Raw genomic sequence first — 21,415 nt, 5'->3', positions numbered from 1 at the left:
TTTCAGACCTTTTAAGCATTTACTTTTAAAACGATGTATCAGTATATAAAACAGTATTTTTTAAAAAAACATAGTCCATATCTATTCATAAAACTGTTTGAAGCTTGGGATTGAAAAAAATATTGGATGACTGATAATTAAATTTATATTAGACTCACAGAATCATAGAGTTTGAAACAGCACCATAGGCCATCAAGTTCAAAGTTTTGCTCAATGCCAGATCTCCAGATAAATCATCATTAATGATTATGCTACACTAAAGAGATGGCTTTACTAGTACAGTTTAAGAACAACTGATTTCAATTCAAACAAGGAAGTTTGAAATTAATTTTCCCATAATTTAATGAAGACTGTTCTTATCAACAATTACAATCTTAGAGACATCATGTGGAATTTTACATCAAACCTGGGATAGGTAAAAAGTGCAGCCCATGGCCCTTCAAAAGATCAAAGAATATTGCCCCAAAAGAGCCCCAAGGCCTTCTATGGATGTAGAGGACGGTTCCCCAAGAGTCAAACAATGCACAATGGTAAGAAAAAGAAGGTACAGAGAGAAGAGGTTTGGAGCACCCTTGGCACCAAGGAGCTATGAGAAGAGATTACTTGAAAAAAATGATGTGTGGTGCAGCAGAGTTTTCAGGCATCTCTTCAATTGCCTTGCTGCAAGACACTTTCAAAACGGGACATCTGAGATATAGACAGTTCAAGTGGATCTTCTGAAAGGCAGCACCACCTCTGCTGCTGTTCCATGTATGCAAAGGATTTTGTATATCCTGCCAAACTGCTCACACTATGGTTTGCTACTATGGAATCTTGATCCTTTGTTCTAGTAGGAGTTGCAATCAAATAACACTAGCAAGCCAAAACTTTCCCCATCCTGAAGTTTCTCAAGTTACTTTATGCTGTTGCTTTCCTTTCTCCTGAATTTGTTTATTGTAAGTAAAATAAATAATAAACATTGCATTATATTTCCCATTAGATTTAAACTATAAAATACAGATTTGATAACATGTTCTGAGTACTATACTATGACTCACAACATGAACAACATTGTAGTTGTAGTCCAAAATACATTTTTGAGCTTCATTCCCTTTTCAGGTTTTCCTAGTACAGTGTTCCCTTGCTACTTCGTGGTTCACTTTTCGCGTACTTGCTGTTTTGTGGGGAAACAGGGATTTACGTTTCCCGGCATGGCCCGGCTGGAGCGGAGGCAGAAGCCAGATCTGGCTGCCTCTTCCAGGCTTTTGCTGCCGCCGCCGGCCTTCACTCTTCACTCCCTCACTCACTCATCCGGCTGGAGCAGTGTTCCTTCTTCCCTGGCTGTAGGGAAGTAGCCAGAGCAACATGACAGGCCCAGAGCAAGGGCCCAGCCGGCGCTGGTAGAGAAGGGTTCACTAGCTCCCCTGGGGCTTGCAAGGGGGAGAAAGGGCACATAACAATTAAAATAATGTATAAATATTAAAATCAAAATAGTGTCCCTACTTCACGGATTTCCACTTATCATGATAGGTCCTGGAACGAAACCCCCACGATAAGTGAGGGAACACTATATGAATTCCAAGGATCCATTGCTTACAATTTTTGTTTGGAGTGTTCTTCCTTACTTAAGAGCCTCCACCATTTCACAGATAAAAACACAGACATGTATTGCCAAGCAATATCAGCATGGTCAAGATGGCAAATGTTATGAGCAAAAACAATTTAGCTAGGAGAAGCTATAGTAATTTGCTTTTTGACTTCACCTCTTTGGAAGAACAAGAGTCTGCCCCTCCTCTCTTTTTCACCCAGCTGAGTTAATGGAGTACAAAGCTAATTTTGAACTCAGTTTGCAACAACTGAAATGATTCAGGACTAAGGGAAAGTGGAACAGCAGTGATACTATGGAGTTGCCAGTCTGCTATCTCGATTCCATGGAAACAGTGTGCATTTTCCACTTGAGACAAACAGTGACATTTCTCTGGAGACATTCCATATCTTTACTCCATATTCCTCCCTCTCAAAATACTAAGAGACTCTTAAGCACAATTCCTTAAATGCATTTTGTTCTTGGTGATGCCAAATCAACTCATTGCTCTCTGAAATACTTAGGACTGTTAACTGTTTTCCCTTTTAACAACTCATATTTACTACAAAGTTTCCAGTCCATAAAAGGCTGCAACTTGTACTTGATGGATTTCTGGTGATCGCTTTGCTGTTAAAAGCACACACACATACACACAAACCCTTGCTAGTAACACGACAGCTGGCACATCATGCTGCTACTGTTAATATTTAGTTTTGCTTGACACTTCCAAGTATCTCATTGGCAAGTTTACTCTATGATACATTTCAATCAGCAACTTTATGAAAAGCAGTGGGAGTTCTCAGAACGGTGAGCATTTCATTTTCTGGTCCACCTCTATTTGCAATTGGTATTGTTAACGAACTACTAGTACATCCCTTTTCTGGAATTCTAAAATGCCCAAACACTGCTGCCCACATGAGTGACTGAGATAGTGATGACACCTTTGCTTTTTGATAGTTCAATGTACACAAACGTTGATTCACACACAAAATTGTTTTGAAATTTTTTTAGAAAATTACCTTCAGACTAGAGGTATAAACTAAAAATGAACCATAAATGAATTCCATGTTGGGACTTGAGTTCAAATCCAAACATGAAATTAGCAAATATATAATACAGGTATTTCAAAACCAAGAGGAAAAATACCAATGTCCAAGGATTTCAAATTAGGGATGCTCCCAAGCATTTCAATAAGGGATGCTCAACCTGTACAACTCTACTCATAAGTCAGTGAACTGTTGAAGGTAAACACATAAGCCCTGCCGTAATAAGCTGTGGTTTCCTATTTCTATATATGGTTATGAAAGCTGGAGAGGAACGAAAACTGACAGGAGTTAAAATCAACCTGCCTGGAATCTGTCACTAGATGAGAATTCTGTATCTACCACTATCAAAAAGACAAATGAGTAAATAGCTAAATCAAACCTGAACTCATACTCAAAACCATGGTGATCAAACTGAGGCTGTCCTAATATGTACATTCTATGGAAAAAGCAATATCGCTGGAAAAGGCAAGATTCAGTAATGTAGAAGGCAGTAGGAAAAGAGAAAGATGGTTGACTCAATAAAGAAGCCATGGTCCTGAGTCTGCAAAATTTATCATTGAAGACAATGATACCTACAACAATACACCTTTGTACTTTTAAATGTTCAGAACTTGAAGACACAATTCCCAGCTTGTTTGTCTGAACCCTGCCCATCTGTGTTTAATTGCAACCATTCAATTCATCCCTAAGTCACAAAATGTTTCCCTTGCTGATATGTTTTATCTTTGCCACTATTGAGTTTGCACACTCTGGTACAGAAAGGTTTTTCCTCAAAGAGTTGGCATTAGGGAGAGTGAGGCGTATGCCACAAAAACAATATGATGTCTATAGGATGAAAGTGCCATGCAGTCTGACCTGCACCATGTAAGGCCTAAGCTCCTTACTGTGTCCACACTCTATTGATAAATAAAAAAACATTCATATAATATTCTGATATCCATGAATTATCTACACTAGATGGCACCAACGCATCACATTTCTGGTGCTAAGTTCAAAGCAGCCTCCAAACTCTCCAAGTTGGCATTCCCCTGATTTGTCAGTTTGAGAGAGCCAGCATGGTGCAGAGGCTTGAGTGTTGAGCAACAAGCCTGGAGACCAGGGTTCAAATCTCTAATCAGCCATGGAAACCCACTGGGTGACTTGGGCAAGTCACACTCTCTCAGACTCAAGGAAGCCAGGAAAGTACTGCATATTGGGACTCAATGCACAACAGGACTCAGGTTAGAGAGTGCCAGTGTGCATTGGTAGACTTTGATGCATGTCTGGGAATGCTTGCCAGTCTCCTATTACCGGTATAGGTCTTCTGCAATTCAATAACAGAATATCTTAGTAGCTAAGAATGCATAAAGTTAAGCAACATATATCAGAAAAGAGAATTCTGGTCTTTGTTTTCAAAGCAATACAAAAGGAAGATAAGAGTTGTAGTGGAAAGACAACTTTCAAATACAAAAACCAAACAAATACTGAATATACCTGCTTATACATAAATGTGCATTGCCCCATGCATGTATACAATACATACATGTGTGTGTATAACAAAATCAATAGGCAGTGCCAAAGGGTAAAATTAATTGTTTTCTTTAAACATGCACATTAATGGTTGCTACTGCATTACATGGATTAAATGTTGGGTTAATTGTCCAATGGTTTTGGCATTGATGTTGAATTTATGTATAATTATATGCTTGATTTCTGGACATGCAATTGAATCTACTCATCCTATCTGTTTTCTCTCAGTATCCATATCTCTGCATGTATTTGTTGTCATCTTCAAATCATATTTTACTTGGGCTTTCTTAACAAGATTTTTTAAGAGGAGGTTTGCTATTGCCTGTTTCCAGAGATTGCAAGAGAGTTGAAATAGTCAGTAATGGTCTGGAAATACATACTATTTGTGGCTTCGGGCATCTATGGGGAGTCTTGCAACAAATCCTCCATGGATAAGGGGGTCTGCTGTATTTATTAGCTGCATTTATAGATCACCTTGTTTCCAATGGGCTCAAAGCAGCCCAGACAATCTTCCTTTTTGTCATCTTTATATTAGCACTATAAGGTAAGTAAGGCTAAGAGAGAATAAATGTGCTAAAGTTACTCAATGGGTCTTCATGGCTCAGGTGAAAGCAGAATATAGATCTCCCCCAAACCCCCATCAAACACATCACTGCACTATATTGCTGTATAACAGAAGGTAGACTTGCCCTGTGACATTTTGTTATATGTTCTTCCCTTCCTGCCTCACATTTTTTCCCTTGTGAGGCTTGGATAGGTGGGCTGGGAAACTGAACAGAGATTTGAACTCTGTCCTAATCCAACACTCTCCCCCATTAAACAGTGTGTTTTCTTTATGAGTCAATGTATCTTTCTCAGCTGGAAAATAGAAGCTGAAGGCAAATGTAATTGGATGTTGGATTTATGATACTGATAATAAGCTTCCCTGATCTCTTCTATATATCACTCCAAAACAACATTAACTGCCACTGTAGTCACGTAGCTAATGAGATCAGGCCAACACATTTAAGATCTCAGTTGCATTTGAAAATTCCTTCTACCAGAAGCTTTTCTGAATTTAACGAAGCTTATGTTTTTGTTTTTAAAATAGTAATGCAAGGCTTTATGTCTTCACCTCTCCTAACCCTTTGAAATAACCATCTGTGTGTGACCAGATAAGAAGTTAGATTCTTAGATTTCTTAGTTTGAGATTGAAAGACTTTTGGAACCTAGTTTTAGGGGGCAAATTTACATGACTAAATCTATACGTCATGAGGCTCTGCACACACATACGAACTTTTAACAAGGTGATACATGTTGAGTATTATCTGAAATGCTTGGGATCAATTTTTTTTTATTTCGGATTATTATTATTATTATTATTATTATTATTATTATTATATTTTAGAATGAGTTATGGGGGAAGGGAGGCTAGTCACACATTCAGTATCTGGAGTAGGGGGAGTTCTCAAAGAGCCCTAAGGAGGGAAAGAGAAGGGCAAAGGGAGGATGGCTCTGTTTACCCAAGGCCCCTGTAAAATGCAGACATCCCAGATGCTTCCCTGAAAAATGTATGCCCTTTTAATAAAGTTGCTCAAATATTCTCCCCATTCACTTACTATTACTCCCAAGGTTCCATAACACAGAGCCATGGCAACTAAAGCGGTGACAAACTGCATTAATTGTACAGTGTTGATGCACCCTCAGCGTAAAGAAAAATTATAGCATTTTTCTGGAAGGGCTTAATCCAAGGTGAGTTTGGGACGTGCATTTCCTGAACATATAATCTGCTTCTTTGAAAGACAATCATAAATAATTACACTGTAGCTTCTTTTCCAGAGTTACAGACATTTTACACACATTTTTGTCATGTCTGTATTGTTATCTGCTCTTTATAATATCATGTTTTTCAGAACCTTTCAGAGGATTATTGACAGAAGTGTGCACATGTCATATCTGAAGGTTGTTCTGCTGCATGAAAGGGGCAATAGAGGGTTGTTTTTTTTAAAAAAGGGTATTGATTTCTGAAGCTCCCTGTGAATTCTTTAATTCCTGGCTCACTCAAAAGCTATTTTCAGACAGTATCTTTGTGCACTGGGAGTCTATAGATTGAGTTTGTTAGACTGTGTTGCCAAAGGCAATTGGCTGTCTATATTTCATTTCCATCACTATATAAGGCCCCTTCCACACAGCTGTATAAAATCCACATTGAACTGAATTATAAAGCAATATGGACTCAGACAACCCAGTTCAAAACAGATATTGTGGATTATCTGCCTTAATATTCTGGGTTATATGGTTGTGTGGAAGGACTGTAAGACATCTATATATTTCAATATAGATAGATAGAAAACAGGAACAGAAATGATGATGATGATGATGATGATGATGATGATGATGATGGTGATGGTGATGGTGATGGTGATGGTGATGGTGATAATGACAATGGCTATGATTCCACTTTCTTCCCAAAATAAGGACTCAAGGTGATTTGCAGTTTAAAAGAGCAATATAGTTAAAGCATACAAAAAGTTAACATTAAACTTGCATTCATCCAGTAAAAACAGTTGAAGACTAGTTAAACTTATGAAATGCAATTACATTTATTAATAACATTGCAGTTTAAAATAACATAGAAGCAAGAAATGCTTCTTTTGCCATATTCTTCTGCCTTTCTGAAAGGATATGCAAAGAAAACATGAGGCAATAAACCTGTCTAAAATGGGGGCCTTTAAATCGGGCAGCATCCATGGCTCATATTAAAAGTATCAGAGTTACTTTAGATACCACTCCTCCTGTGATGCTTTCCCCTCCGTCTGCAGAGGAGGTCTGAAGAAGAGAACTGGTTTTAAAGGCAGGGCTTAAGATACCACTCCTGTGAGAGTGCCTTGGATCACAGGAAGATCCAACCAGTCCATAATCCAGGAAATAATGCCTGGATGCTCACTGGAGGGAAGAATATTAAAGGCAAAGCTGAAGTACTTTGGCCCCATCATGAGACGACAGGAAAGCTTGGAGAAGGCAATGATGCTGGGGGAAAAGGAAGGAAAAAGGAAAAGGGGTCGACCAAGGACAAGATGGATGGATGGTATCCTTGAAGCAACTGGCTTGACCTTGAAGGAGCTGGGGGTGGCAACGGCCGACAGGGAGCTCTAGTGTGGGCTGGTCCATGAGGTCACAAAGAGTCAGAACCGACTGAACAAATAAACAACAACAATCTCCCCTGATGCTTTCCCCTCGATCTGCAGAGGAGACGAGTGGTGGTGGGCGAGGCGAGGCAGGCAGCAGGCGAGGAGCCAGTTGACCCAACAGGCAGGGCTCTGGGGGAAAGAGCATGCGGCAGTTCTCTGTGGGGCTGCAAAACACGAAAAGCAAACGAGAAGCCAGTACCTGCTCCTGCTTTTTTTCGTTTCGAGCTTATTTTCATTCTGGGAGAGAGGTTTCCATTTTGTGCTCCCACCCGAAACGAAACAAACGGAAGAAATGGGTATCATGCACACCTCTAGTTGGAGCTTCTCCAACAGTAGTTTTTTCTTCAGTGGTCTGAAAATGCTCTGAGATTACAAGTTTTTGTAAAAAAAAAATTGCTACTTGGAACAGGCTAGCTTGGACTTGTAGTCGCAACAACTAAAACTTCCAAATTTCATAGAGTGAGTGAAGATGTATGTGAAGACCTCATAAAATTAAGCAGACACCTTGCATGCTAAGGGGAAAGGGGAAAGTGGAAAGGGGGGGGGAGAGAAACTGGGACATTTGAAAAGCACTCAAAAATGGGACAACAGATGGGACAACAGGCTTCTCCTTGCCAAATCAAAACAATTGACAGTTTCTGAAAAGCAGGGATGGGAAAGCCAGCTTCTATCTGACCACGCATACACATATTGTACTATGGATCAAACCCATTAACTGCAAAATATCTATCTTACTGCTCACTCCAAGACTTGAGATAAAAAATATTTTAAAGGGAAAAAGTCTAAAGTAAATGGATTACTTACATCACTTGATATGACTTGCTATTCATTTGGCTTGTTATTTACTCACCGCTTTGTGCATTATGAATGAATAGATTTATTAAGTGTGCTATCTTGGGCTAAAGAAGAGGCTATTCAGATAAACACAGAGTAATCAGATCTATCCCCATGATATTTCCCAATGGTATTTCAGCCATCTATCTTGAACATCTTGTACAAAAATCTTTCATTCCAATATTGCAAAACAGTATTGATGTTTCTATTAGCAAAGCTGTTCCATTCACTTTAAAGTTGGTATTGATTAAAAAAATAGATATATCTCATAAACCAATACATAGAAGCCAAGGACAAACATTATGAGAAAATCTAAATGGCAATCAATTATAATTCTATTCTATGCCTGGTCTAATTATTTATGCTGCTTTCTTATTGCAGGGGGAGGAGAGCTGAGACTGCTAGTACTATATAGTGAAGAAAATAAGTGGGGAGATGTTTTTACACTGGGGATGGAAATTTATTGAAATATAAAGCATTCAGAAAAGGAGAAATGGAAACAGACTTTTACATCTACATTTAGGGCTTAGGTATTCAGCAAATCTATACACATAATAAAAGTGAAAATATGTATGTATGTGTGTGTCTGTCCACTTACACAGACAGACTCCCACTTCCACAAATAACTGAAGCTCCCACTACTCAGGAGACACCAATGGCCCTCCCTCCAATGACAATGCAGGTTATATAGTGAGAGCCATAAACATGTACAAGCCCTGCCAATGTCCTCCACAAACACCATATTGCCCACCACCCAAGTGAAGGCTTTCATTTCGGGACAATTTCATGCTAGATTTTATTTGTTTCCTCCAGCACAGATATTTCAGTGTTTCTTACCCTCTCCATTGGTGTAGAATTTGCATGACCCCGCCCACTGCCTCTACCTTAACTCTTTCCTATTCTTCTCTATGGCACACAACAAACAGAGGAATTGATCAGCAACTGAACATACTAGAGAGGTTTGGGGAGAATTCATCATGATTTATAGGAATTGTAGGTACTGGGATGTATAGTTCACCTGCAATCTAAGAGCACCCTGAATTCCACCAAAGATGGAATTGGACCAAAATTGGCACACAGAGCCCCCATGATCAGCAAAAAATACTGGAGGTCTTTGGGGAAAATTCACCTTGATTTGGGGGGAGTTGTAGTTCATCTACATCCAGAGAGCGCTGTGAACCCAAACTCCAATGTATCTGGACCAAACTTGGCACACATATCTGATAAGCTGAAATTTGATTACTGGAGGGGTTTGGAGGAAACTCACCTTCCTTTCTGGGAGTTGTAGTTCACCTACAACCACAGAAACTGTGACCTTCACCAATGATAGACCTGGACCAAACTTGGCACACAGAACCCCCATGACTAACTCAACTTACTGGAGGGGTTTGAGGTGACTGACTCACCATAGTGGGAGTTGTAGTTTGCCTTACAGCCAGAAAGCACTGAACCCCACTGATGGTGCATCTAGAGCAAACTTGCCCAACATAACAAACTTTAAGTACTGATGGAGTTTCTTAGAGGGTACTGATTTTTCCAAATAACCCAGGCAACGCCAGGTACCCAAGCTAGTTAAATGATACACTAGAGTTGCCATCTTTTAAAAAAGCACTTTATTGTTTTTAATAAAGATGCAACATAGGCCCCTCCATGTTGGAAACCTTTTTACCTATTCAATTTAACTAGTGCCAAGGGGGGGGGGGGATTAAATTTCAGAGGTTTTTTTTAAAGAATTTATTAACATATTGTAAACATATTCATTCCTTAATTAGCATTATATTTTCCTATACATATATTTGTATTTTCTTATCTATATGTCTATGTTTATATTTAAACATTTTCTTATCTATTTCCCTCTATACTACACTTTGGACCATTTTTAATATTTGTATGTGCTTTGTTTTAAATTTTATTGGGTTGTGTCATATTATTGTTAGCTGCCTTCAGTCCAGTTTGGGGAGAAAGGCAGGATTAAAATAAAATAAATAAAGTAAATAAATAAATAATAAAACAATTCCTTGAGGTTTGGGTCTAGGACACCCTGTTGATAATAAAATCTCATCCATATCCATGGATTCTGCACCCACCGATTCCATCATCTAAAGTTTGAAAATATAAAACAATTTCAAAAAGGAAACTTTGATTTTGCTATTTTACTCCACTATTGTATTTAAAGGGACTTGAATACCCACTAATTTGGTATCCAGTCATGGAATCAAACCACCGAGGATATCAAAGGCCCGCTGGATTGTCCGCAGAAGAACACCTAAGGCATCACAGGTCAAAACAGATTGGGCTTTGTAATAAATAATAGGCTAGCTTTTTAGTATCCTGTAATGTGTCTCTTTGAATCAAAGAATCATAGCGCTGAAAGAGATCACAAAAGCCATCCAGTCCAGCCCCCTAATCCAAATCAGTCACTTTCCTCATGTTTTCTTCCCCAAACCTCAACCAGATGCTATTTGCTTCCTGAAAGTGCTGTACAGTCACACAATTTCTAAGAATAAATCTCATTGAACTCAGTTGGAGTTACTTCTAAGCAGTCATTAATGGTTGCAATGAAGCATTCAGGTAGCAATGCACCTGTCATTCTATATCTTGGATAAAATGCATGTTGCAAAGTAATGTCTCATTACTTATACATATTACTTTTGGGATGTAATAAAAGCCAATGCTGCTATTTTTTTAAAAAAAGTTTTGTATCCATTGGTAACCATGCTGTGTATTGAGCACAATCTAAACATTACCTAAACATTATCTAAACATTGTGGTGAAGGGTTTTGAAGCTCCGAGTAACGCATTCCAAGAAATGAGACTTGAGCTCCAGGTCTGTACACTCATATGGGGGGAAAAAACCTATGCTGAAAGGTATAGTTCAATTAATTACATTTAATGGCAGATGGTGGGAAAAGATTTTTTTTCACTTCATTAATTTATTAAGATTATTTCTAGATCAGAGCCCAAGATAGTTTTTAACTTATTTATTAAAACATCTCAAAGGAGAATTCTCTACAGTTACAAACAATGTACAATCCAGTTGTATTACAATACAAGAAAAGAAAATGTGCCAGCAGAATCTACTCAGCATAGCAATTCTAATCCAACACAGCACAAAATATAATACAAACAAAAGTCCACTTAAGAAGGCGCAAGTGGCTAAATGAATTTCAGCAGCTTATTAATATTTTTAAAGCAGAAAAACAAAAACAGAATGAATGTACATATGTTTTCTTGAGAACTCCTGGGAATTCTGGTTTCCTCAAATCACCCAATATATTCTAATTCCCAATTGAGGAATCCATGAAAAATCTCCAAGGAGCAATAAAACTAGGGCATTATGCCAACTATGATCCCAATATTGCAAGTGGAAGGAGGCTGAGGATGCATGTAAGAGAGATGTTGTTTGTAGGATGTCTTGTTTACTAGTGGTATGTGATATGCTCTGTTGCTTCAGTTCAAATTGAAAAATCTATGGTGGGGAAGTCCATAAGTGTTAGGGTGGTTCTACACTAAGATCAAGTTAGAAAGTGGATTAAACCAAATTGATTCTACTGCGGAGTGACTACACAATCACCCCAGGAACCGGTTCGAGGCTGGGATGGTGGCCAGAGTATCCGCTGGTTGTGGATCAGAACCACACCCAGGAATGTTTTTATTTTTCTTATCATGTCTGCTCAGGAGATGCATATCAGCAAAAGACTATGGCAGGACACAGAAAATGGGAACAAGGGGGTGGATAGTGACCATTCCGATGGGAATGAAGCGGTTTCCTCTCTTGAGGGAAAACTTGTTTACCTTCTGGCCAGCTGCATTTTTTTGTTTTTAAAATGATTCAGCATCAGTGGTGTCCTGATAAGCCATGCATGGACAAACTTCAGCCCTCCAGGTGTTTTGAGCTTCAATTTTCACAATTCCTAATAGCCGGCAGGCTGTTAGGAATTGTGGGACTTGAAGTCCAAACACCTGGAGGGCTGAAGTTTGCTCATGCCTGTGATAAGCACTCTGTATTTTTAAGTCTTGGATTCAAGCCATGCTTAGCATAGACTCTGATCAGCTGCAGTGGATTTACTGGCTTATTCTGGAATTTTGAGTGAGGTTTTTTTTTATTACGCTGTTTTTGGCTTAATATGTGCTCCAGTGTGCATTGGGGTGTACATTTTATGGACACCTTATCATCTGACCAGCTTCAAACTGAATGATAATGTCTGTGTAGAACCATCCTTCTTCAATCAAGCAGTACCATCATTTCAGATTTTCTCATAATGCTCTGATACTTTACAGGTTTCTCATCCAACCCTACTCCTATTTGAATATGTGCATAAGTGCATGCACACACAAAATAGCCTAGGATAATAAACATTTTCTTGCAAACATCATAGTGGCATGAATTAAAAACTGTATACAACATAGTGGAGAAACCCCAGATCCAAACAACAACTCACAAAATGTGACCATGTGGTGAACACATTTGCTTACTGTTACAAAAATGACAGATGTGTGAAAGGTGCTAATTATGCTCACAGACAGAGCATGAGACATTCATAGTTGTGAAATGGTGTAACAGCCACAATCTGTTATCTGCCCACTTGTGTGTCCAAATGGTTGTAGAAGGAAATAGTACATTAAAAGGGGGGAAATGCATGAAATAGCATCATCAATGCTTTCTAGACATAGTGAACAAACGAAAATAGCATGAAAGTTGTAGAATTCAGCCATATTTGCAAAAACAAATCCAGCCAGAAAGACCCCCTTTTCCACCCACAAAAGCATTTCTGGCACTGTATTGATGTCCATCTGTGGAGACTTACACAATACAGGAAAGAAATCCCTCTACTCCATTCAGTGCCCCCCCCCCCCCAATGTCTGATAATTTGAAAGAAATGCCCATCATTTATGCCATGTCTCCTTCCATTAAAAAACTTGGCTGTTTTTGAATGCTTATTCTTCTTTGGCATTGTTCCTTTAAAAGAGTAATGGATGACTTTCCACGTCTGATTAATGGCATCAGTTCCTCTTTCATCCGTTTTTTCTCCAAAATGAATTCCTGGCCACAGAGAAAGAAAACAATTTTTAACAGAGTTTAGTTTAAGGTAATAGCATGTTTGTCCATAGAATGCAATCCGGGTTTTGGTTCCACAACAGTCTTCCTCAAATTAGTATCTCCAAGTGATATATACTACAATTCCCTTAAGCCAGTGGTTCTCAGCAACAACTGTTTAATACAGTTCCTCAAGTTGTGGTGACGCCAAAACATAAAATTATTTTCATTGCTACTTCATAATTATAATTTTGCTACTGTTATGAATTGTAATGTAAATATCTAATATGGATAATGCATTTTCATTCACTAGACCAAATTTCGCACAAATACCCGATACACCCAAATTTGGCTTGGGTGGGGTTGATTTTGTCATTTGGGAGTTGTAGTTGCTGGGATTTATAGCTAACCTACAATTGCAGTTGGTGAGATCTATAGTTCACTTACAATCAAAGAGCATTTTGAACACCACCAATGAAAGAATTGAGCCAAACTTCCCACACAGAAACCCGCATGATCAACAGAAAATACTGGAGGGATTTAGGAGGAATTGACAGTGATTTAGGGGAGGTGTAGTTCACCTACATCCTGAGAGCACTGTGAACCCAAACAACAATGGATCTGGACCAAATTTGGCATGAATATGTGATACACAGAAATTTGAATACTGGTGGAGTTGGGGAGGATTGATTTTGCTGGGATTTATAGTTAACCTACAATCAAAGAGCACTCTGAACCCAGCCCACAATGGATCTGCACCAAATTTGGCACACTACCTACATGGCCAACACTGAATACTGGTGGGTTGGAGGGCTGTTTTTGAATTCTAGGAGTTGTAGTTCATGTGGAGTGGTATGTTAAAGCTAAGAAACCAAAAGGGTGTTGTGCTGAATTACAACATCATAGTTTACCTGACAAAATGTTCTGTCTTCACCAGCACCTTAGAAGCTAACAAAAATATATGACTGGGTCATAGAATCATAGAGTTGGAAGAGACCTCACAGGCCATCCAGGCCAACCCCCTGCCAAGAAGCATGAAAATGACATTCAAAGCACCCCTGACAGATGGCCATCCAGCCTCTGCTTAAAAGCCTCCAAGGAAGGAGATACTCTTCCTATGTGTCATACCCCAGTCACCTTTGGCTTCTGAACCTGATCCAGAAATGAACTATGACCAGGATGAAGCTTATTCTGATTTTTTACCTAGTCCACAGAGCTCTTTCCAATTACAGCTGCCGGCTGTTGATAGCTCGGATGGTCCTTAATTGGGAGAGAAAGTGAAAATATTACTCCCATGGTGGAACTAGATGTTCTTAGTTCCCCAGAGAATGTGTCCTTCAACAGAAGAGTTTCTGCATCGCCAGAGATCTGAGAAACAAGAACTCCACAGGAGTAACCGCTTGGCATCTCGAGGGGATAATGGATAGAAGGTTTTCCCTTGGGAACCTTTCGGGAGTTTGGTTTTCCTTGTTTGTGATCAATCTAAGTTCCATAAAAGTGTTTTGCACTGTGGACACTTCGCGGTGTCAACTTTGCTATTTCCTGAGAAAGGTTCACTGTCACGACCCAGGCTACAGAGCACCAATAACCATACGCAGAGGCCAGATTCTATCTAATATCTTTATTAAGGAAATATATAAGATTAATAAAAATAAATGTAAAAGTTAGTTCAGAAGCAGACCTTTCAGGAAAGGTCAAAATTAGTCCAAAAAAGCAATGTCCAATATGAAATATTATGTTCCAAAGTTGTAATCCAATAACCGAAACACTCACTTTGCCAGGCAAAGTGAGGGGAGATGACAAGATCCTTTAGTCCATAAACTTGAGCAAGGCTAGGAAATAACTTGATACTTGAAGCAAGGCTTAAACGTGGAACAAGGTAACAAGGAACAAGAACAAGGTCCGTGGAATAACTTGGTAAAATCCGTGATACAAGGCAAGGTATAGTCCTGGAAAACAAGCAAGGTCCGTAGGTAAACAAAGGCTGGAAACTGGAGCGAAGGCTGGAAAGCAGGGCAAGGCTTGAGCAGGAACGAGGCTTGAAACGGAGCGCGCTGTCCAGACACAACTCGCTCCGGAGGCTGACGAATTGACTCCGCGAAGTTACTACGCGGGTAAAACACCTATATAGAGTCTAACTTTCTCGCCGAAGCAGTTCTCTGGGAACCAGAAACGAAAGCTAAATTCTGGGACCAGATGTTTGACTCCCTAAAGATTCTCACGGAAAGCAGTCTTAATTGGCTACATTCTTAGCTGCAATTCTAGCACTCCTGCGCGAAGCTGCTTCCAAACCCCTCTGTTGTTTACAAAACTCACGGCGCAAGAACACGGGAGATGTGGGCTCTGGGTTTGTTTGACATACTTCTGGGACACAACTTTCTTGCAGGTGCAAGGTTCCCAGATCTGCCTGGGAAAGATCTGGCTGAGAAGATTCCAATTCTGACTGGGAAGGTAAAAAACCCAAGTTTTCTTCTTCATCAGGGATTACAATGTCCTGAGCAGGACTACAAGGCCCATGGGTCATCACACTATCCCCCTCCTCAAGGCCCCTCCCAAACTGGGGCCCTCTCCCCGAGGCGCGAGGTCGCGGCTTGGCGGGATAGGTCTGATGAAAGCGACGGGTTAGATCAGGAGCATGGACTGTGGAGGCGTCTTCCCAAGAGCGTTCCTCAGGGCCAAAACCCACCCAGTCAATGAGATATTGTAGGCGGCGGCGGTGAAAGCGAGAATCCAAAATGTCCTCAACCTCGAACTCCTCCTCCCCATTCATCAAAACAGGAGGGGGGGCCGGTTGGTCTGTATCAGGACGCACACCATCCGCCGGAAGGAGCAGGGAACGGTGAAACACTGGGTGGATGCGCATTGAACGCGGAAGTTGGAGTTTGAAAGTCACGGGGTTTAATTGCGCCACCACTGGATAGGGGCCAATGAAACGGGCATCTAACTTCCGGCAAGGGCGGTGGGAGGGCAGAAAGCGAGTGGACAGAAAAACCCGATCTCCTACCTTGATTTCGGGGCCCGGCTGGCGATGTTTGTCAGCGTGGCGTTTATAGTCCTCCTTGGCTTGGTCTAGTTGCTGGAGCAAAAGTTGTTGTACCGCTGTGAGTTCCTGCAGCCAATCCTCTGCTGCGGGAACTTCTGAAGTTTCAATGACAGGGGGAAAGAAACGTGGATGGAAGCCGTAGTTTGCAAAGAACGGCGTTTCTTTTGTAGAAGCTTGAACTCCATTGTTATAGGCAAACTCTGACAGTGGTAACAGAGAAGCCCAATTGTCCTGTTGGTAGTTTACATAACAGCGAAGATACTGCTCCAAAGTGGCATTGGTGCGCTCCGTTTGCCCATCTGTTTGGGGATGATGAGCTGAAGATAAGCGAGAGTCTATGCCCAATAGTTTTTGTAGTGCCTTCCAAAAACGAGAGGTGAATTGAGATCCACGGTCTGTGACTAAACTCTTGGGCAATCCATGTAGTCTGAAAACATGTTGAAGGAATAGATCTGCAGTCTCTTTGGCCGTGGGAAGACCTTCACAGGGAATGAAATGGGCTAACTTGGTGAAAAGGTCCACCACCACTAGGATCGTGGTGAATCCACAGGAAGGTGGTAGGTCAGTGATGAAATCCGCAGAAATTATTTCCCATGGCCGAGATGGGGTAGGAAGGGGATGCAGAAGCCCTGAGGGCTTCTCCCTTCTTATCTTGGAGCGCTGGCATACTGGGCAGGTGTTGACATATTTTTCCACATCCTTGCGGATCTTGGGCCACCAAAAATCCCTTAGGATCAGATGCATGGTTTTAAATAGTCCGAAATGCCCTGCTGGTTTGCAGTCGTGACACAGACGTAGCGCTTTCTCCCTGCCCGGTCCGGGTGGGATATAAACATGATTTCTATAGCATAGCAGTCCATCTTTAAGCGAAAAGGGAAAATGCAGACCTTGGCGAAGTTGGTCCTGCGCCCAGGCATCTGCTTGCTGACTAGCCCTGATTTCTTGAGCACAGATGGGTCCTGGAGTAGAGGAAGTTGAACCAATGGGAGTGGATTTGGTGTTCCCCACTGTGAGCGTGGCAAAGTTCTCGGGTTGTAGTAATTGGGATTCAAAGGTCTCCTTGCGTCCTGCAGCGTATTCCGGTTTACGTGACAGGGCGTCTGCTTGCTTGGTTTGGGCTGGGGTCACATAATGAATCTGGAAGTTAAAACGTTCAAAGAACAAAGCCCAACGTTGCTGCCTCTGATTTAGTTTGCGGGCAGTTCTTAGATGTTCTAGATTTCGATGATCAGTGTGGACTTCAATGGGAAATTTGGCCCCTTCTAGCCAATGTCTCCAAGTTTCAAAAGCTGCCTTTATGGCCAGTAGTTCCTTTTCCCAAATGGTGTAATTTCTCTCTGGTGTGGTTAGTTGACGGGAGTAAAAGGCACAGGGATGAAGGTGGTCTCCCACCGGTTGTAAGAGTACAGCCCCAATTGCCACATCAGAGGCGTCCGCTTGCACAACAAAAGGGGTTCCAGGATCTGGGTGCTGTAGAATTGGCTGGGACGTGAATAATTTCTTTAGTTGCTGGAACCCTTTCTCTGCTTGATCAGTCCAGCGGAAGGGCTGTTTTCCACGGATGCAGCTAGTGATTGGGTCAGACCAGCGGGCAAAATCTGGAATGAACTTGCGGTAATAGTTCGCGAACCCCAAGAAACGCTGCACCTCTTTCTTGTTAGTTGGCGCCCGCCATTCCAATACTGCTGAAACCTTGGCTGGATCCATGGAGAGCCCTAGAGGCGAGATACGGTAACCAAGGAAATCTACCTCTTGTAGATCAAAAGCGCATTTTTCCAACTTGGCATAAAGTCCATGATCCCGCAATCGTTGTAACACCATTTTGACGTGGTTCTCATGTTCTGATTGTGATCTAGAAAACACCAAAAAATCGTCCAGGTAGATTATCAAGAACCTATCTAGATAGTCCTGAAAAATGTCATTGACAAAATGCTGGAACGTTGCGGGAGCTCCGCATAATCCAAAATTCATAACTCGGGACTCGAATAATCCGAATTTGGTCTGGAAGGCGGTCTTCCACTCGTCCCCTTCTCTGATGCGAACTAAGTTGTAAGCCCCCCGAAGATCCAGCTTGGTGTAAACCTTGGCTCCTCGAAGCCGATCCAGTAGATCCGAGATTAAGGGTAGGGGATAGCTGTTCTGCTTGGTGATATTGTTCAATGCTCTGTAGTCCACCACCAAGCGTAGTTCCCCTGACTTCTTCTTCACAAACATCACTGGGGAGGCGGCTGGGGATTGAGAGGGTCTAATGAATCCCTTACGAAGGTTTGTCTCTATGAATTCCCTGAGAGCTTCTTGCTCTGGTTCAGTCAGGGAGTATAGGTGCCCTCGCGGGATCGGGGCCCCCTCCACCAGGTCAATGGCACAGTCATAAGGTCTATGTGGGGGTAATTTCTCGGCTTCCTTTTCATTGAATACATCCCAATACTCGGAGTACTTCTTGGGCAGGGTGATAATGGGCTCGGTGTCTGTGGCATGGCAGACCTTGGCTACAAGGCAATGGTTTTGGCAGTACTGTGAAGCAAACTGCAGTTCTCTGTTGGACCAGGAGATGCTTGGGTCGTGGAGAGTCAGCCATGGAATTCCCAAAATCACAGGGAAATGGGGAACCTCGGTAACAAAGAAGGAAATCTCTTCCATATGTTCCCTTATCCACATCCTGGTGGGTTCCGACCACTGACTTACGGGGCCCGTCTTGAGGGGGCGGCCGTCTATGGCTTGCACCACACGGGCATTCTTGAAATCATGATATTGTAATCCCAGAGAGTCGGCATACTCTCTATCAATGAAATTGTTGGTGGCTCCGGAGTCTATCATGGCGTGGATCATGACGGGTCCCCTTTTTGCTGACCATAAGGTGACCACGAGAAGGAACAGGACCCCGGTTGGCGGCTCTTGAACGGGTTTTTTGACCGGGTTGGCGAGCCTCTCTACGCCCGGTCGTTGGCTTCCCCCGCCGGCTGTGTGCCAGCCGGCTCAGACGCCTTCGTCTCCGTGGAGGACGCCGCCGCAAGACGGGCGGCGGGCTTCCCTTTGGCTGGGCACTCTCTGGCGAAGTGGCCCCCGTTCCCGCAGTACCAACAGAGGTTTAAGCGTTGACGACGGGCCTTCTCGGCGGCATCTAATCTGGGACGCACGTTGCCCAACTGCATCGGCACCTCCTCGCTTCCTCTGGGGTATGGGGTTGGTGGTGGGGGTCTCCACACTGGACGTGGCTGAACGCTGGCGGGAGCGGGGGGTTTTGCCCCAGCTCTACCGCTCTGGCCTCAAACCCACTGTTTCCTGTTGGCAATCATGACTTCAGCCCGTAAACATTGATCAATGAGTGCTTCGAGGGTCTGGGGAGGATCCACCTTGGAGATTTCCTCCAGCATTTCGATGTTGAGACCCTCCCGGAATTGTCCTCTGAGGGCTACATCATTCCAGCCGGTGTTGTGGGCCAGCACTCGGAACTCGGCTATGTACTGAGACATAGGTCTGTCTCCTTGGAAGAGGCGACGGAGTTTGTGACCGGCTGCCTCCAAATTGTCCTCGATTCCCCAAGTCTCTTTAAGGTGGTCCAAGAAGCGTTGCGCGGATCTTAGGTGTGGAGAGGCTTGGTCGAACAGTGCCGTCGCCCAGTTGGCCGCTGGCCCGTCTAGAAGACTGTAAACCCATGCCACCTTGATGTCTTCTTGGGGAAATTCGGCAGCACGGGCCTCTAGATAAGCTTGGCATTGGCGACGGAAAACATGAACCTTAGAAGCTTCTCCAGTAAACTTGGTTGGCAACGCCATGGCCGGTAGACGGATTCCGCGTTCCTTCAAACCTTTTATTTCTCCATCCTGGGCATTGAGCTTATCACGGATTCGATCCACCTCATCCTTGTCGATGGTGTAGGTAATCGGCTGGCCGCTCGGCCCAGGTACGGTTCCGGTAGACATTCTGGCCGAGGTTAATTGGTGCTTAGGGTGGCGGAGTCAAACTGTCACGACCCAGGCTACAGAGCACCAATAACCATACGCAGAGGCCAGATTCTATCTAATATCTTTATTAAGGAAATATATAAGATTAATAAAAATAAATGTAAAAGTTAGTTCAGAAGCAGACCTTTCAGGAAAGGTCAAAATTAGTCCAAAAAAGCAATGTCCAATATGAAATATTATGTTCCAAAGTTGTAATCCAATAACCGAAACACTCACTTTGCCAGGCAAAGTGAGGGGAGATGACAAGATCCTTTAGTCCATAAACTTGAGCAAGGCTAGGAAATAACTTGATACTTGAAGCAAGGCTTAAACGTGGAACAAGGTAACAAGGAACAAGAACAAGGTCCGTGGAATAACTTGGTAAAATCCGTGATACAAGGCAAGGTATAGTCCTGGAAAACAAGCAAGGTCCGTAGGTAAACAAAGGCTGGAAACTGGAGCGAAGGCTGGAAAGCAGGGCAAGGCTTGAGCAGGAACGAGGCTTGAAACGGAGCGCGCTGTCCAGACACAACTCGCTCCGGAGGCTGACGAATTGACTCCGCGAAGTTACTACGCGGGTAAAACACCTATATAGAGTCTAACTTTCTCGCCGAAGCAGTTCTCTGGGAACCAGAAACGAAAGCTAAATTCTGGGACCAGATGTTTGACTCCCTAAAGATTCTCACGGAAAGCAGTCTTAATTGGCTACATTCTTAGCTGCAATTCTAGCACTCCTGCGCGAAGCTGCTTCCAAACCCCTCTGTTGTTTACAAAACTCACGGTGCAAGAACACGGGAGATGTGGGCTCTGGGTTTGTTTGACATACTTCTGGGACACAACTTTCTTGCAGGTGCAAGGTTCCCAGATCTGCCTGGGAAAGATCTGGCTGAGAAGATTCCAATTCTGACTGGGAAGGTAAAAAACCCAAGTTTTCTTCTTCATCAGGGATTACAATGTCCTGAGCAGGACTACAAGGCCCATGGGTCATCACATTCACCGACTCTAGCTCCTGTTTCTTCCAAGCCAAGTTTCCAGATCCTGGCGGCCAAGCTGAGCCACGACTCCCGAGTAGACCCGGATTAAGTCTACTTCCTTGCCTTGTTCCAGTTCCAAGTTTTGCATCAGCTTCATCACATTCCTGCCTTGATATCAAAGACTTCCTAGTGACTTTGGACTTTGTTATTCAGTCTTGCTTCCTTGTTTTTCCCCGCTCAAGAACTTTCCAACAGTTTTGAGCGTGTTTCGGTTTCTGGACTTTGGACAATAA

The 21,415-nt window shown here is 42.4% G+C and overlaps 1 protein-coding gene across 4 annotated transcripts in view; it reads right to left on the bottom strand.

Annotated features, from left to right (window-relative positions):
- Positions 1-11,089: 11,089 nt before the first annotated feature.
- The window catches only part of ccdc197 (coiled-coil domain containing 197), a 30,282-nt gene continuing 19,956 nt past the window's right edge, over positions 11,090-21,415 (bottom strand). For all 4 annotated transcript variants that reach the window (XM_008110242.3, XM_008110291.2, XM_062968422.1 and 1 more), the window contains exon 9: positions 11,090-13,167. In XM_008110242.3, coding sequence (XP_008108449.2) covers positions 13,015-13,167 — 153 coding nt within the window. In that variant the 3' untranslated portion in view covers positions 11,090-13,014. The remainder of the gene's footprint in view (positions 13,168-21,415) is intronic.

The sequence above is a fragment of the Anolis carolinensis genome, chromosome 1 (assembly GCF_035594765.1).
Source record: "Anolis carolinensis isolate JA03-04 chromosome 1, rAnoCar3.1.pri, whole genome shotgun sequence".
In the NCBI taxonomy this organism is placed as follows: Eukaryota; Metazoa; Chordata; class Lepidosauria; order Squamata; family Dactyloidae; genus Anolis; species Anolis carolinensis.
Note: the sequence above shows the minus strand (reverse complement) of the source record. Positions and strands in the feature narration are given on the sequence as shown.